Raw genomic sequence first — 16,154 nt, 5'->3', positions numbered from 1 at the left:
CATTCACCTCAGAAGACACATCTGAATAGTTGAAGGTCTACCCCCCAGACTGAATTAACCCATTCACCTCTGAAGACACATCTGAATAGCTGAAGGTCTACCCCCCAGACTGAATTAATCCATTCTACCTCCCAGACTGAATTAATCCATTCACCTCAGAAGACACATCTCTTTACATTCAAAGACTGAAACATTTCAATATAAAAGTTCAGAGGTGAAAGAGTTCATTGAATTCACACTTTAAACTTTTTGCATAGGGCTAGGATGTAAAGAACGATATATGTCACAATAAACATATAGCATTGGAATTATGTTAATGCGTTAAATATCAACATGCACATACATCAAGACATATATAATCCTAGATGTCATTTCATACAACATTACCACAAATTCAAACATAGACGTCATTTAACACAACACAGCATGCAGTTCCTACGGTAGAGCCACGTGCAGTTTCTAAGACGGAGCCATTCAAAACCATTTTAACATTTTTTAGAATTTTATATTTGATAAGAATTATCTTTATTAATTTTTGGCTAAAATTCCTTTATGTATGGAAAGAAAGGTCGCGAAGAATGACAATATCTATATCTAATGGAAGTCAGATATGTAACCAATTATATCAAACAATATGTCTGGAATCCAGCAGCGGGTTTTGAACAGTTGACAATTACTAGATATTACAGGCTACGTCATTGTAAAAGGCTATCTACAGATACATAGGGTTTCATATCATTGCATGACAAGTTTATTTGATCTGGTTTACAACGATAGGAAATGACTCGGTATCAAATTACTTTAGAGCATCGTCACATCAATTCCAGACCAGTGCTGCAAAGCTAACAACTTTGGATTTTGGAGAAGATTTTTTCTTTTTATTTTTCTTTGAAAACCAAAAAAGTGTATAACATGTATGTAAATATCAAATCTCTTCTGACATTTTCTATTTATATAATTTCTAACTGACTGATTGATTGAGCAAATTGGTTAGGATAAAGAAAATATTTTTTACAATGCAATGATATGAGTTATTCAAATAAGGAGTTCAAAAAAACAATTTATATCAATATTTTACATATACATGATAAGAAATTCCTAGTATGTTAAATCAAATGTACACATACATATAAAGATATCTCTAAAAGAATTGGAATTTACAAATCAGAAAACAAATCAATGTTCAATAATATGCAGCATGAAAATCATAAACATTAGACATTCATGTGTTAGTATGCATGTGTAGTAATCCCTGGGGTAGGTAAACTATCAGGGTTGTATTTCGGTGTATATATATATGTGGATTGTGTGGGTGTGTATATGGGGCATGGAGTTCATGCTAACTGGTATATAAGGTGTTACACCATTCCCAGATCAAAATTAACTGATATTTACCCACTAATACACACTATGTATGGTTATAACAAATGCATTCACTATTTCAAAATCTCAAAAAGAAAAAGAATATGATATATATGGTAACTATGACTAAGTATACAAATGGTTGTGTCAGGCATATTTCCATGTTAGTGGAGTACCAATACTGTGTAAGTAGTATATGCATGCTTCCTCTTCACAAGATGCACAGCCATGTCTTGTTGCTTGTTCCTGTACCATGCTTGTCATGCCCTACTGTATCTGTGTGCTAGCCACCTAATACTCCCAATGTTTAGTGTTAAACCCCTCTGTTGAAGCTCGCTAACACAATAATACCTGCGTTGTCCCCTTTAACTTTCTTGTCTTTCTTGTCTTTCTTTTCATCTTCGTCTTGTGAAGCTCCCAGAAGAGCAAATATGATACCGGTCTGAGAGTTAACGCCAACTGCTGTGACGACCATTTTGCCGCTGCCTTCCATGACATGGGTTCCTAAAACAAGAAATAGATTGCTTTTGAAAATGCAACAAAACTTTTGTGATGAGAGACATCCTGGTAAGGGGAGATAATTATGATGAGACATCATGGAAAGGGGAGATAATTCAATTCTAGGTTTTGGTAATTGGTTATTGGACTTTTCCTTTCTTGTAACATCATTTCAATAAAATGGCATTAGATGTGTTATTAACATATTTCTATTATATATACATTCTCTTTGAATTTGACCATAAAGTCTGAACACTTTTCATCCACAAAATTCTGCATCATGCTTTTGCTTATCTTCATTTAAAACCATATCACCCTGTAAAAAATACAAGATCACTTAGCTGGCAGGAAAATATCGCCTTGACAATCAACTTCTTTTGCAATGAACTACTTGTGATATATGACATAAAACCTTGCCTAGAAAAACCCATGACTCAAATATGAAGTTTCTCAGAAACAAAGTATAAGAAGCTAAAGACTGTTGTGGATTATTTACACACAGACATGAAATGTCCTCCAAAAAGAATGAATTTATCAAAGTTATGGAGACAGATTAGTATTTACTTGTTCCAATCTCCTGAACATAGTTTGCAAATTAGACTTGGTATCTACTGGTATAGAGTATACACCCCTAGTTCCCCACTACAATCTCTCAGACTAGCGACTCCAAACAGTACCCACACAGCTTCTAATTTCCTCTTACAAAAGACACTCTCCTCTGTTTGGAGGTAAGAAAGTTCAGAGAGTGAGAAGTCAGAAAAGAAGCTGTATTAGATAAAACTGATGTTATAACAATATGTATTCGAAATGACATCAGTGTAATGTCAATGTCAATTTCAATACACCAAAAAATGGAGAAGAAAAAGATCAGGAGCAGACTAGATTATTCACATTCATTTTGCTGGAAAATCAAATTAACTGCTCAATATATACAATTCTACTTCTGCTTACTGTCTGCTGAGAGCATTTTGTTCTCCAAGCAGTTGTTATTTCACTTTTCTTTTTTCATGGGAAGAGAAGGAGAGTGGTAGCTATATAGATCAAGAAAGTGTTTGTATTGTATGCTGTCCAAGACACCAGAATTGGCCAACTGAGATTTCCTGATCCCCCTAATGACTGTAAACAGCTTCATTATAATTGACCATCGAAGGAGACCCCAACGACCACTCGGACTTGACAAATGGCCACTTTCCACGCCAGTACTAAATAAAACTCTATGTCAAAATACATTGCTTTTGGGAGAGATTAGCATACCAAACTGCTCTAAAGAAATGCTAGTGGGTTTGATGGCAGGGAATCCTACGCCTTAAATAGCAGTCAGTCAGGGAAGTTGAGAACAAAATGGACCTCCTGAAATATTTGTTAAGACAAGTTTTATGGCTCCATTCCATTGCATGTGTATCTCAAACAAGGACAGCCATCTTTAGTAGACTGAATATTCATGAAACTGCTAGGAGACATCACTGTTCCGGATGTGAATATGTCTGATCTACAGCCACTCTGTCAGGATATATACATTTTATATGGATAATACATTATTGGAAATTGTAATGTTTGATTGCAATAACCTTGAGACCAAGATGTAGGGCAAAGTAACTTTAATCCATATTATCTGAAAGTATCATTCTTCAGGATATTACTAAAGGAAATCAGTTCACAATCTGAATCACATACTATAATATATACTTTAAGACCTTCAATGACATTCATATGACATATGGTTAAGATTTTTAAACTTCTGACCGAATCCCATGTGGGACAATCAACCGTCATTCTCTCCGGGTACTCCGGCTTTCCTCCACCAAGAACCTGGCACGTGATATCTACCTCCAAACCAATATGACATTTTTACTTTGACAGGGTCATAACGAACCAGTGCATATTTACCTCAGCATTACTACAGGTCTATACTTAACATCTTTATCAACAACAACATTTGTCCGACAATAAAGGCTTATCATTCACCCTTATTTCATAATGGACTGGTCTAATCTTTGATTTGGAAGAGTCTAAATGTGTCTTCAGGGGTAAATATGTTGAAAGAAAGTATATCATTCTATAAAATATGGAAATGTATACAGATCCAGAGATTAGAAGATTGAGAAACCTCTTCATCTAATATGAAGGCAGCAATAATTGCCGGCAAAATGGTTTTGCACAACAAAGACAGAAAATTTAGAGAGTGTTTGTATAAAAAAATTTTTATCACAAAGTTATCAGCAGCCACCATACCCCCTTAATGGGAGTTTGAGCTGAGCTTTCCTCTTCCACAGACACATCAGAACAGGGCTGACGTACACAAAGCTAGAAGCATTCAGCGTGATCAAACCATTATTGATTAACAAGGCAAATGACCTATATTGGTCTTCTGTCTACGTAAAAACAACATCACGTTTTCTTGTTTACCAGCAGATCTCAAACTTTAATGGAAATCTCTCTCTGTAGTATTGTACACACGTCGTGGGGAACAGTCTTTAGCTTTATAGATATGCCATAGTACTGATGCATTCATTATATTCAAAGTGGACTCATCAAAGACAATCTAAATCCCCAACTAGAGTCGATTTCTTGTAAAATCATTCAATTTGCAAGTATTTCTGACTTTCTCAGCAAGTTTTATTGTCCAAAGAGGACAATTCAACTGAAATTACTGTGACCTTGACATTTTGACCTTCAAACTTATCTAAAGCAAACGCCTTTGGTAAGGAGGTCTGTGTGACTTTAACCAACTAAAAAGTTAAATTTGTGACCTTGACCTTTTGACTTTCAAACTTATCTAAAGCAAAAGCCTTTGGTATGGAAGGTCTGTGTGACTTTATAGTCAACCAAAAATAAGTTAAATTAATTTGATCTGTGGATGTATGATGTCCTTTGAAAATCAACGGAAAATGAGGAGGCCAATAGGGCCTGTAAACCACTTACCTGAGAGAAGCATCGGATCTCTGACCTCACCCTTTTTAACATGGTCAGATTCTCCCGTAAGTGAACTTTCGTCTATTTTTAGGTCATTACTTTGGATAATTACTCCATCAGCAGGTAACAAATCACCTGAAACAATAAAAGTCTCGTTAATTTCTGAACAGAAATGTACATTTTGACTCAGAAAATATAATAATAAACCATTCAATTCAAGAGCCAACTGAATAATTTCTGGAAACCGCTGCTCGACATCAAATCCTTTCCTGTGTACTTTTAACCCTTACGGGAAGCAGAAGTAACAAATGTGATGGGTCGGGTGAGGCCTGCAGCCTATTTTAAAGAAGCCCTCAAGGACAGGTAATTTCTATTTTTAAATGGCGAATCAACCCTGGCATTTTGTGCACAGAAGGTTTATTTCACTGAAAAGATTTGTAATGCTTAAGTTACATAACTGCAAAAGCCTTTTAAAGTGTATGTTATTTCTTAGTCTTCTAGAGGTGTATTTGTATATTGTACAGGTTTCTAAATGTGTATCTCGTTGAAACTTTCTAAAGGTGTATCTCCTTAAACTTTCTAAAGGTGTGTCTTTGTTGTTCAATCTTTCTAAAGGTGTTTCTCATTGAAACTTTCTAAAGCTGTATCTTTGTTGTTGAAACTTTCTAAAGGTGTATCTCATTAAACACTTATATATTGTATCTTCCTGTAAAACTAACAGTGTATCTATGTGTATAACCAATCAAAATATGTGTATTCTTGGGACACATGATCACAAAAACTTTCTAGATGTGTATCTTTAATTAGACCCAATGTTACAACTTATTTTTCATATCTTTAAAAGGTACACTAATTTCAAAAGTCAAAGCTGTAACATAGAGGATGAGGATGTTTTACAAGCTATAAGTAAGTTTGATATATGATACTGATTTTAAAGTGGTTTTCAACATTCGATATAAGAATATTTATATTGTTGAACCCTTTTCACTTATCCGACTTTGATATAACTTAAATTCAGCACATTTTGTTGGGTTCCAGTCAAACTTCCAAACCTTAACCCAAACAGATTGCAGTCAAATACCTCTATATAAAGACCACCCAATGGACAAAGGAAAAATGGTCTTCATAGCCAAGTGGTCTTTATAGCCAAGTAGTCTTTACACCAGGTCAAATTGAGATAAAAATGACAATCTGGGAGTCTGAAAAAGTGGTCTTGTTAAGCAGTTTGTCGTTATAAAGAGGTAGTCTCTAAGGTAGGTTTGACTGTACTTCCAAATTAAATAATGGTATCTCAACTGTAAATTGTTGTGCCTGTTGTTCTACTAAGTATGACATCACCAATAATATCCATCATTAACACACTCCTATCCATCCCTAACACATAAAAGGAAAACATCTGTAATTACATTCCCTCCCACTATATCTTTAAATAACCTCACCCTTCACCCTCCCTATGAATCAAAGACACCTACACAGGCGCCATCAATTATACCACTTCATTCCTGTGACATTCCCCCCTCAGTAATCGATGTGATTGAATAACTCTACCGCAGATCAATACCGACCCAAGAAATCGCTTGTCAATAGTAGGTCTGGGCCATGGTGATTTAATACAGTATAATAATATGTTGTTTGTTAAGCTTCAGAGTGCCCAATCCTCTGGAGGCTTGTAAGTCTGTCCAAGCCTAGAGAAGACGGCGAATTGATCGAGACATATCCACGGAAATATGTGGGGGAAAGGGGGCTAATTTTTTACCGTTGACGCACGGTAACCTGTTGAACTCATGAAGATGGAAGCAAAAGTGCTTGATAGGGCAAACAGTAAACTCTTAACTGCCCCTCGTTGGAGGCATTTATCATGGAAAAGTATATTGATGACTATATAAGGAGACACAATAAATATGCCATTAATCTTTTCAACGAACAGCACCTTAGGGACCTGGCTAAAATCGACCCGAACTTTTATTGATAATCCTGATGTACGAACAGGATTTATAACTTCAGGTCATGCTATGTCTGGTTACAACACATTAGTGTAATTCACCCCTAAAAATTTATTTATAATGAACTATTCCAGCCTCTGAATCAGAAGAGTTCAAAAGAGTCTTGGGCGGGGATGAGTTAATACTCTATCAATCTATTACATTTGAAAACAATGCACATACTGTTTTGTTACCAAATTAAAATGCTTTAAAGATACCAAAACGACGTGTGTAAAGAACAATTCACCGTCGATTAGTCCAACACAGTAATTGCGACGTCATATTATGACATGATTTTATTGCTGTCACAATACTGAAAGAGGGGACTGAAAGACATTAAATCTTACTTTGACCATATCATTTAAGTAGCTCAAAACCCCCATATTGGAGAATAACTTTGAAGGCTTTTTCCTTTATTTATTTTTCACATATGGGACTGTAAAGCTAATTGAATAATAACAACACCACTTGGACATGTTACAAATATGCGGTATTTCGACCTTGTCCGAAAGTCCTCATGTGTATCGTACAATGTATGCTCTCTCCTTTAGTCAAATTCTTATGCTAGCTTATGCTTCAAAGTTTTCTCACATATGAATGAAACTAAAATCTTGTGAAAGTCTCTTTTTTAAGATTTTTTTCCACCTCTTCAATACAAGCAGGTTTGAACAGATTTTACAGCTTGAATCAATAATTGATAACCATTTTTCATGCAACACTGTGATTTGAGTGCATATGACAATTGATGAATGTACATGTTTTGGGAGGCTGCAGTGTGGTACCTACCATATTTGATTTGACATATATCCCCTACAACTATTTCCCCCACGGGAATGTTGATATCCTGTCCACCGCGAATCACAGAAAACTGGTGATCGTGTTCTATTTTACTCTGGAGTCCTCGGAATTGTTTTTCCTTTCTCCAGTCATTAAAAGCAGTCACAAGTACTACAACAATTACAGCTACTAAAATAGCTACTCCTTCTATCCAGCCTGCTTCCGATTCGGAATCGTCGCCCCCTGTAACACAAAATTATATATAAATACAAATTCGGAATCATTCGCGTATATTATGATATCAAAATCACATTTACATAAGGACTCAGAATCCACACATTTAAATATTGGTCTTCTATTAATCTAATTCAATCTTCTTTTTTGATATTTCCAATAAATAAGCTCTGCATCCGAATTCATAATATTTTGAATTACAACAAGCACGCTGTCAAACCTTGTTAGCTCAAAGTTAACAGGATTATGGTAAAACTTCAAGTATTCAAGTGTACTTGGAAAATAAATTGAAACTTTGAAATAACCAGGCTCTAGGATTTCTAGACAATTTGAGCAACCAAGGTTATCTATTTTTCAGAAATAATATTTTCAAATTTGTGTTCATATATTCAAAATCCCCCTTCAGTATGAATTTTCAAACTCTGCTGTAATGTATTCTTACCTTCTTCTTTTGGAGGCTTATAAAAAGATAATCCTAGAGAAATTAATGCAGCTACTAAAAGAATAATTAATGTCACATCTTGAATAGCTTCCCACACAAGTTGGAGGAAGGTTTTAGCAGGCTTAGGAGGTATCACATTAGAGCCAAACACTTTCCGTCGGTCTGCAAGGTCCGCCGGAGAGCCAGGAAGTCCTATAAAAAACAAATTTTTATAAGTATGTTTTCATTTTTATATTGAAGGTTTATATCTGTTGATTTAAATGTATGTTATTTGCAAAAAAACCATTCATCTTCATTTTTTCTCATTGTATTCTTTATGAGAAGATCTGCATTCCACTACAAAAATAAATTTGTAGTTGACATGATTTGTCTCCCTTTTCACAATCCCTTTTATCCATAGAAACCATTTATACCATTCATGCTTTCATAATCAATCTTTGTTTCCTTGGTGATGGATTCTTCAAACAGATCTTTTCACAGTAATGTAATTTCAGAGATTACAAATATTTTATTTTACCTTCAAATTCACATTTTTGGAGAATTGGATTTCCACAAAAGAAATGAAATCACATGCTTACTGTGCATATCATTATAAAAATAGTACAATACATTTCAAAAGTGTCCTTACAAAATGAATTCTGTATTGCCCTTATAATAAGTGTGTACTTTAAGAGTTCACTGTTAAAAGTACAACTGGTTAAAGGGAGGGACAGAACCTTTAATTTAATTTCACGTAAACTGACTTTACAAAAACTTCGCTGACACACTCCTCGTGCTTTCCTTAATTCAGTTTTGTTTTTGGCCCAGAACATGTGACATGATCAAGTAAGATGTCAAACAGATTATTTGGAGGACCAGAAGACAACGTTGTTATCTCTTATGGCCTTTATTCCTGACAATATCTCTTACGGCCTGTATCCCTGACATTATCTCTTACCGCCTGTATCCCTGACATTATCTCTTACCGCCTGTATCCCTGACAATGTTAATTCTTGAATAATTGTCATGACTTCTAACAAGAGCACACAAATTACACCTTGTGTTCTTTCAAAGTCAACAGTAAAATCTGTCCACATAAAAAAAATCAGGTCAATTAATAAGCTAATTCATTAATAAAATATATCACAATTGTACAAGCTACAATGTTTTTTTGTTGTTGTTTCTTTCCCCCTTCAATTACTGATTTAAACATATAACACAAGAAAATCAATGACAAAATCACCATACCAATTATATAATGTAAGAACATCTGATATGTGATTTTATCAGTTTATAAATCTGCTTCGTATTGAAAGTTTTCAGAAATAAAAGATTATGTATCATATATACAGTAGAAAGAAGAACTGTTGAAGCACCTTACACAGAGATTAACATTACCATGGAGATGCATGATCCAATTACATATTTTCAGTCTCCTATAATTCCCTCATAGGAGATTAAACCATACATGATATGTCAAAGTTTCAAACTGTGATTAAAACTTATTGATAAAAGATCTTATGGATGTTGCTAAAGAGAATTTGCACTATACCATCAGTGATATATTGAGCTTCAGGACAACAGCCAGCTAAGTGCAAATGAAAGACAGCCAAGCAGGCAGAAACATCATCAAGTCATATTCACAACAAAGGGTTCACCTTATATGGGTGTACCAATTTATCACTTATGTCTCTTAATGACCTACAGCCAGCACACTGTCTGCAGGTACAAAGTTCTTTTGAAGATGGAAAAGGAAACATAATTTTCAGAAAATTAGTGGAAAATTCTTGGAAATGTTTTGAAACCTGCAGTACAATTCTTTGACAAAAAACCTTTTGAAAGCCATGTGTTTTATATTCAGATGAGTCTCTGAAATTAACAAAAAGCTAAAACATAGCAAATTAGGTTAAAAATCTGCAATTACAATTTTTCCAATGTGCCAGAAAGCTTAAAACCTTTGAATATATATTCAATCAGACTCATAATTTCCACATTTTTATTATTATTATTATTTTGATCTAATCCTACCTTTATTATCTTTTGACTTTGCATGTTGAAGCAAAACATGTTGACCAAGGTTTTTGATTATAAACACAAAATCAGAAAACTGACTATTCTGTATGGTATGTCAGCCATATATAGATGATGACAAAGACCACCAAGACACAAAGGGAAAAATGGTCTTTGTAGCCAAGTTGTCTCATTTTGGACCCAAAGAAAGCAGTGTTATTAAGCAGTTGGTTGCTGTACAGAGCTGCTTGCTTTTCTATGGTTTGGTGTAAAGAGAGCAAAAGAGATATTTTAAATCTGTAAAGAGCGAAAAAGAGATATTTTAAGTATGTACATTATTAAAAAGAAAGATCTATATCTGCAAAGAGCCAAATATAGAAATTTTAAATGTGTAGAGAACTAAAAAGAAATAATTTAAAACTGCCAAGAACCATAAAGAGATATTTTAAATCTGTTAAAAGTGAAAAAGAGATATTTCAAATTTGTTAAAAACGAAAAAGAGATATTTTAAATCTGTAAAGAGCCAAAAAGAGATTTAAAGATTTTAAGTAGAGCCATATGCCATAGAGTGATGGTAACTGGTTACAATCTGCTGTTGGGCCAGGTTGGTATTGATCTCAACTTAAATCCATGTTATTACTGCAGACACTTTATAGTTGACAATCCACATCATCAGCATTCACTAGTCCATACACTTAATTTGTAGCCAACAAAATGCTGAAGGAATAGACGCTCCACATTAATCATCAATTCCCAATTCCAATTAAGTGAGAATTATGATGCAGAGAGTGCAGGTTTTCGTCATTTTTGTACGAAGGGTGGATATAAAGTTGAATTCAAGGTCACTCCAATGTCAATTTGCACAAAACTGCAGAATATTAAACAACAGCTTTGCTTAATAATACCTTCGTTGATGACTGCGTCAATCAAACTATGTAAACTGAGTAATGTAATTATAGTGGTAGATTCTACCAGATAAGAATCCCAACACCGAAATTTTCGAAGATATAATGTGAGAGTTTTCAATAATTCTTATCCTGTCTTCCATCAGGCTGTAGTTAACTATACTTCAATAAATCACCTAAATCCCAACGAGGAAATTCAGATTGAATTTCAGAAAATATTAATTGTTTTCAATATTTCCACTTCCTTCTCATCTTTCCTTGCTCCCAACCCAGAAAAAAAGTTTTTAAATGCAGAACTATGTACGCCATGACCTTACAAAAATCAAGAGGAAAGAAAAAAAAAATCTTTATAAAAATCATTGATCATCATTTTGAGCATATTGATTCCAGCCATTACCTAAATCTTTAAACTAACTACAAAATCTCTTCAACAGCACCATCAGTATTAAAAAACACCAAAGGCCATCAGCACTGTTTATATACCAACACTCCATTCACAGTCAGCCTCCACTATAAAACACCCCAGTCCTGACAGAATTATTGAAAGGCTTTGGTATCAAAGGACAACTGCTGTCTCATCACTAACAAGTACAAGTACTTTGATGTCAGCCAGCATTTATTATAGAAGTACAAGTTTAATAAGGCTGTGGGCTTGTCTATTCCAATAAACCACATCACTTCCCAATCTATCAATATTTTATTTATATCATCTTTTGATTTGTATGTCTTTCTGTTAAGGGAACTGAATCATTTTCCAATACTTCATTTGCACCGTAGTCTTAGCACTTGATCTAGAGGAGCAATTTTTACTTTTTATTTCACTTATATCCTGTTCACTTCATCCAAAAGTTATTATCATGGCATAAGTCAACACCAAACCTTGGAAAGCTATGATATATCTTGCTTCCTCTTAATTCTCACCCTCCCTACTATTTTTGACCTCCTCCCTTTCACAATGATTGTGACATAACCTTCGACCCTTTCGGTAGAAAGAGCTTACCTTCTATAGGAGAAGTGTATAAAAGGCGACACAACTCGGTGACGCCGTTGTACTTTGTTTGTATGAGGTTGTAGCCTTCGCTGCCTCTGTGCTCCATAAGCTCACGGAGCTCCATAAGAGGGACCCCATATTGGCCCTCTGAGTGGCGGGAAAGGGCTATTCCATCAGGGTGGTCGTCCTCCGCCATCCTTGGTGTGTTTTTATCTATTATCACTCCTTAAATTCTGAAAAGATAAATAGAAACAAATGTTATCAATTGTTTGAATAAAACGTTTGATAATGTAGTTTATTGAAGAGAACAAACAGACATAGGCTACACAATACAGATTTGGTTATGACCTGCATTAATAGCTGTAGAAGTTGTGGAAGGAAGAATGAACAGATTTCCAAGTCTTCCATGCAATATATTCTCTTGGAATATGTTTCAAGTTAAATAACAATGTTATCGTTCCCTTTTACCTCTTTATAACATAACTCCCTTTCCCTCCTAACTTTGTAGACAACTATTTTTTCTTTGTAACAATAACTGAACAATCACTTTTTCTTTCTCTGCACTATAGGATACTTGCATACTACAGTTATCTGCCCTTGCATGTAGGTAATGATCTTATGCAATCCTTTTTAAGAACATATAACATAATTTTACTAATTTCACAATTCAGTAACTATCTCAAAGAATACCTCTTTTTTATACAATGACAGAATATGATGGGTTCATCTCCCTCTTTTGACTATCATTACAGGACTCAATATCCATTTTCTCTCTTAGTCCCGAAGGATGGTGCCCTTTCCCTCTAATCCTCCTTCCCTTTCCCTGTTAATGACAAAGGATTGATTGGTCTCCCTTTCCTTATAATTTCTTTAAGTCCCCCAATTTGTTCTTCGTTCCCTGAGCATTGTATGCCTCCCTAGGTACTTTTGGAAACTCCTCTTCTCTCCTCAAACCTAGAGAATACTTCCTGTTTGTACCAATACAGAAGCGAAACGACACCAGCAATAAAATTCCTAAAATAGCACTCTACTCCGACAGATAAATTTAATTACGGTGGGACATATTGAGCCATCATTGTGATCGGGTGTGCAGCATCACTTATAGCATGTATAAAGCATGAACAATGGCCATGAATAATAGATAAGGGTTTGAAATTCCTACAGCTAAATATAGGGTTACGGCACATTTCTGGCCATCAAGTCCCTCCCAGAAGTATTGTAGTAACAGACTGATTCACTAACAAGTCTATAAAAAGTTTTTAGCTGAATCAGGTATTTCTCAATGTGGAGCAGAAATCCCCTGAAGCATGCAATATTTCAAAATTAGTGCGTGTCTCTGAGACATCTTTAGTCATCTTCCTTAAAATATCATGTTAGGTGTGAAACTCTCATTTGGGATATTTCAAAAGGTCAATGTCCTCATATGTAACAAACATACAGTACACAATTTCAAATCAGTCATTCAACTCCTTAACAGTCACCGAACAACAATATCATTAAAGAACCTTTAAACATTTACCTTTTTAAGTTAAATCAATTTTTTCTATGGAAATGAAGCAATTTTGACAACAAAATTCTTTTATTGAAGACAGTAGTAGATATATTTCACTTGATAAACCAAACTTTTCTCCCAAAAATCTATGCACAAATATGGTTGCCAAAGAAACATTTTAAATGAAGCATTATGAAAACCATTCCAAATTGAAGGCTTCAGTGCATTCGTAAATAAGAGAAATAAAGTGAGTCTGGGAAGCACTGCAATAAGACCTATACATCTTTACACAAAGTATGAGAAAATGGAGTCCGCTTCCCTACAGTCCCATACACTATATAGACTAGTCAGCCAGCCTGGGGATAGTTCTGAAGTGAGGAATACTGATTAAGTTAGCACTAATAGTAAGGTCATTACGTCTCTCCTGTACCAATACCAAACGTCACCAACTCTGTATATCTCTGACAGGGAAATGGATTGTGTGTGCTGTTCAATCTCAACTTTCATTGAATTTTTCTGACATAAGGCTTTGATGGACTCAACATTGCATAATGTGGCAGCCAACAGTTTTGTAATTAAATATTGTAACCAACAACGTAGTAATTAAATATTCTCCATCTCCTTTCTAGACAATTCAAGGTCTAACTGGTATTGCTTGTAATACTGAACAAAACTCCTTATTGTTGGGTTAAGATTAAGAACAGAATTAGATGGTTATGATAACTATAACGTAATTAATTCCCTTATATATAAATAGAAGCACAGTGATCAATCTTGAAATTACTAACAAGGCAGTAAAAAGAGTCTACAATACAGTATAATCTCCCCTGACACAACACATTTAAGTACAATCTGACTTTATGTTGAGTTTCAGGACAAACTAATAGACATAGTTTGGAGGAACGATAGAGTTTCCAGAGAAAAACCAAAGACTCATGGTAAGTTTCAACTGCCTGATAATGTTGCAGTCCAGACATGAAGGCCTTGTAGTAGAATAATGGATATTTTACTCATCTCGGTCTTTACAGGCCGAGGTAGCTAATAAAACTGGCCAACATGGGACAATCACAAGAAAGCAGTCTAGAAATCGACAATCTCCGAAGCACTTAAGCTATCAAATAGAATTACCCCTCGAAAATTGAGGATACCCATCATCAGAAACCTTCACGCAACAAGCATACAACGCAAAGTCAATATGAAGCAATTAATCTATAAAATAGAATTATCTCCCCTGAATAGACGGTAAATGAGAAAATGAACGCCACACAACTAGCACAAATTGTTCTAGAAACGGAGGCACTTCAAAGAAACATTATGGAATCTTGGAACAATCATAGCATTTTTCGCTACCTTTGACCTTTCCATCTGTGTCTGTCATTTACAAATTGGAATCCAATAGTCGAGGTAAAGCGGTTCCGCTTGGTGCCTTCGGGCCTCTACTGGGTCCCAGAATGGCCTCTGCTTTTATCATGACTCAACACAACAAGAAAATGCTTTAAACAGATCACATTTGACGGTTGGAAGATAGGCCAGGGGGCCTTACAGAAAAAGCACTGTAACTGTTTCTCATGGGTGAAGCACTCTCACTGTAGGATTAGCATGGTAATATTCAGATACTCGCAGTATATTGCCATCATATTTCAGCTGTATATTACAATCCTTTCTTTTGTACCTTCCTCTGATGATGATAGTAAGATCCTACAAGAAAGGCTGTCGCTGCTCCTGATTAGCATTAACAACTGGAACTGGATAATTGGTTTGGCCTTCATCAGTATGACAGACATAGTAGGGTGTGCTACTCTGTATCTTTGTCAGAGAGGTTTAGTAAAATAGCACTATAAAATGGGTCAAGACCTCTATCACAAGGCGATACAACCTGAATAAATAGCAGAATCCCAGTGATATATTTGGAATTGGTATAATTTAATTAAGTCAAAGTATACAAATTATCCATCCAGTTACTAATAACCAATTAACAAAGTTTGGTTTGGTTAGGTAGTTAGTTGATAAGCTGAACATCTGATAGCAAACAAGGGAAGAAGATATGGGTAATTTCATTAATCCAACAAGAGGCCCAGAGGGCCTGTATCGCTCACCTGGTTTGTAATGCCAAGTAATATTCTGGATACAGGTTCATTGTTTATTTTCTGAAGAAATTTGAATATTTACCTCTAATTCCCCTATTGGGCCCCACCATTCCTGCCCCCTGGGGGTCAGAGCCAAAATTTATACAAGCTCTATTCCCCTTCCCCCAAGGATGTTTGTGGCCAAATTTGGTTATAATCCATGCAGAACTCTATGACTAGTAGCGATTTATAGGATTTACCTTTATTTCCCCTATTGGGCCCCGCCCCTCCTGCCCCCAAGGGGTCAGAGCCAAAATTTATACAAGTTCTGTTCCCCTTCTCCCAAGGATGTTTGTGGCCAAATTTGGTCACAATCCATGCAGAACTCTAGGACAAGTAGCGATTTATAGGATTTACCTTTATTTCCCCTATTGGGCCCCGCCCCTCCTGCCCCCAAGGGGTCAGAGTCAAAATTTATACAGATTCTGTTCCCCTTCCCCAAA

The 16,154-nt window shown here is 35.4% G+C and overlaps 1 protein-coding gene across 10 annotated transcripts in view; it reads right to left on the bottom strand.

The window, feature by feature from the left end:
* LOC138336806 (plasma membrane calcium-transporting ATPase 2-like) overlaps positions 1 to 16,154 on the bottom strand; it is a 135,770-nt gene that overhangs the window by 43,829 nt on the left and 75,787 nt on the right. For all 10 annotated transcript variants that reach the window (XM_069286393.1, XM_069286387.1, XM_069286394.1 and 7 more), the window contains 5 exons: positions 12,103 to 12,326; positions 8,209 to 8,400; positions 7,542 to 7,775; positions 4,783 to 4,908; positions 1,714 to 1,866 (listed from right to left, as the gene is read on the bottom strand). In XM_069286393.1, coding sequence (XP_069142494.1) covers positions 1,714 to 1,866; positions 4,783 to 4,908; positions 7,542 to 7,775; positions 8,209 to 8,400; positions 12,103 to 12,289 — 892 coding nt within the window. In that variant the 5' untranslated portion in view covers positions 12,290 to 12,326. The remainder of the gene's footprint in view (positions 1 to 1,713; positions 1,867 to 4,782; positions 4,909 to 7,541; positions 7,776 to 8,208; positions 8,401 to 12,102; positions 12,327 to 16,154) is intronic.

Source organism: Argopecten irradians, chromosome 12, assembly GCF_041381155.1.
Source record: "Argopecten irradians isolate NY chromosome 12, Ai_NY, whole genome shotgun sequence".
Lineage (NCBI taxonomy): Eukaryota > Metazoa > Mollusca > Bivalvia > Pectinida > Pectinidae > Argopecten > Argopecten irradians.
The sequence above is the reverse complement of the archived record's forward strand: the minus strand, read 5'-3'. Positions and strand labels throughout refer to the sequence as shown.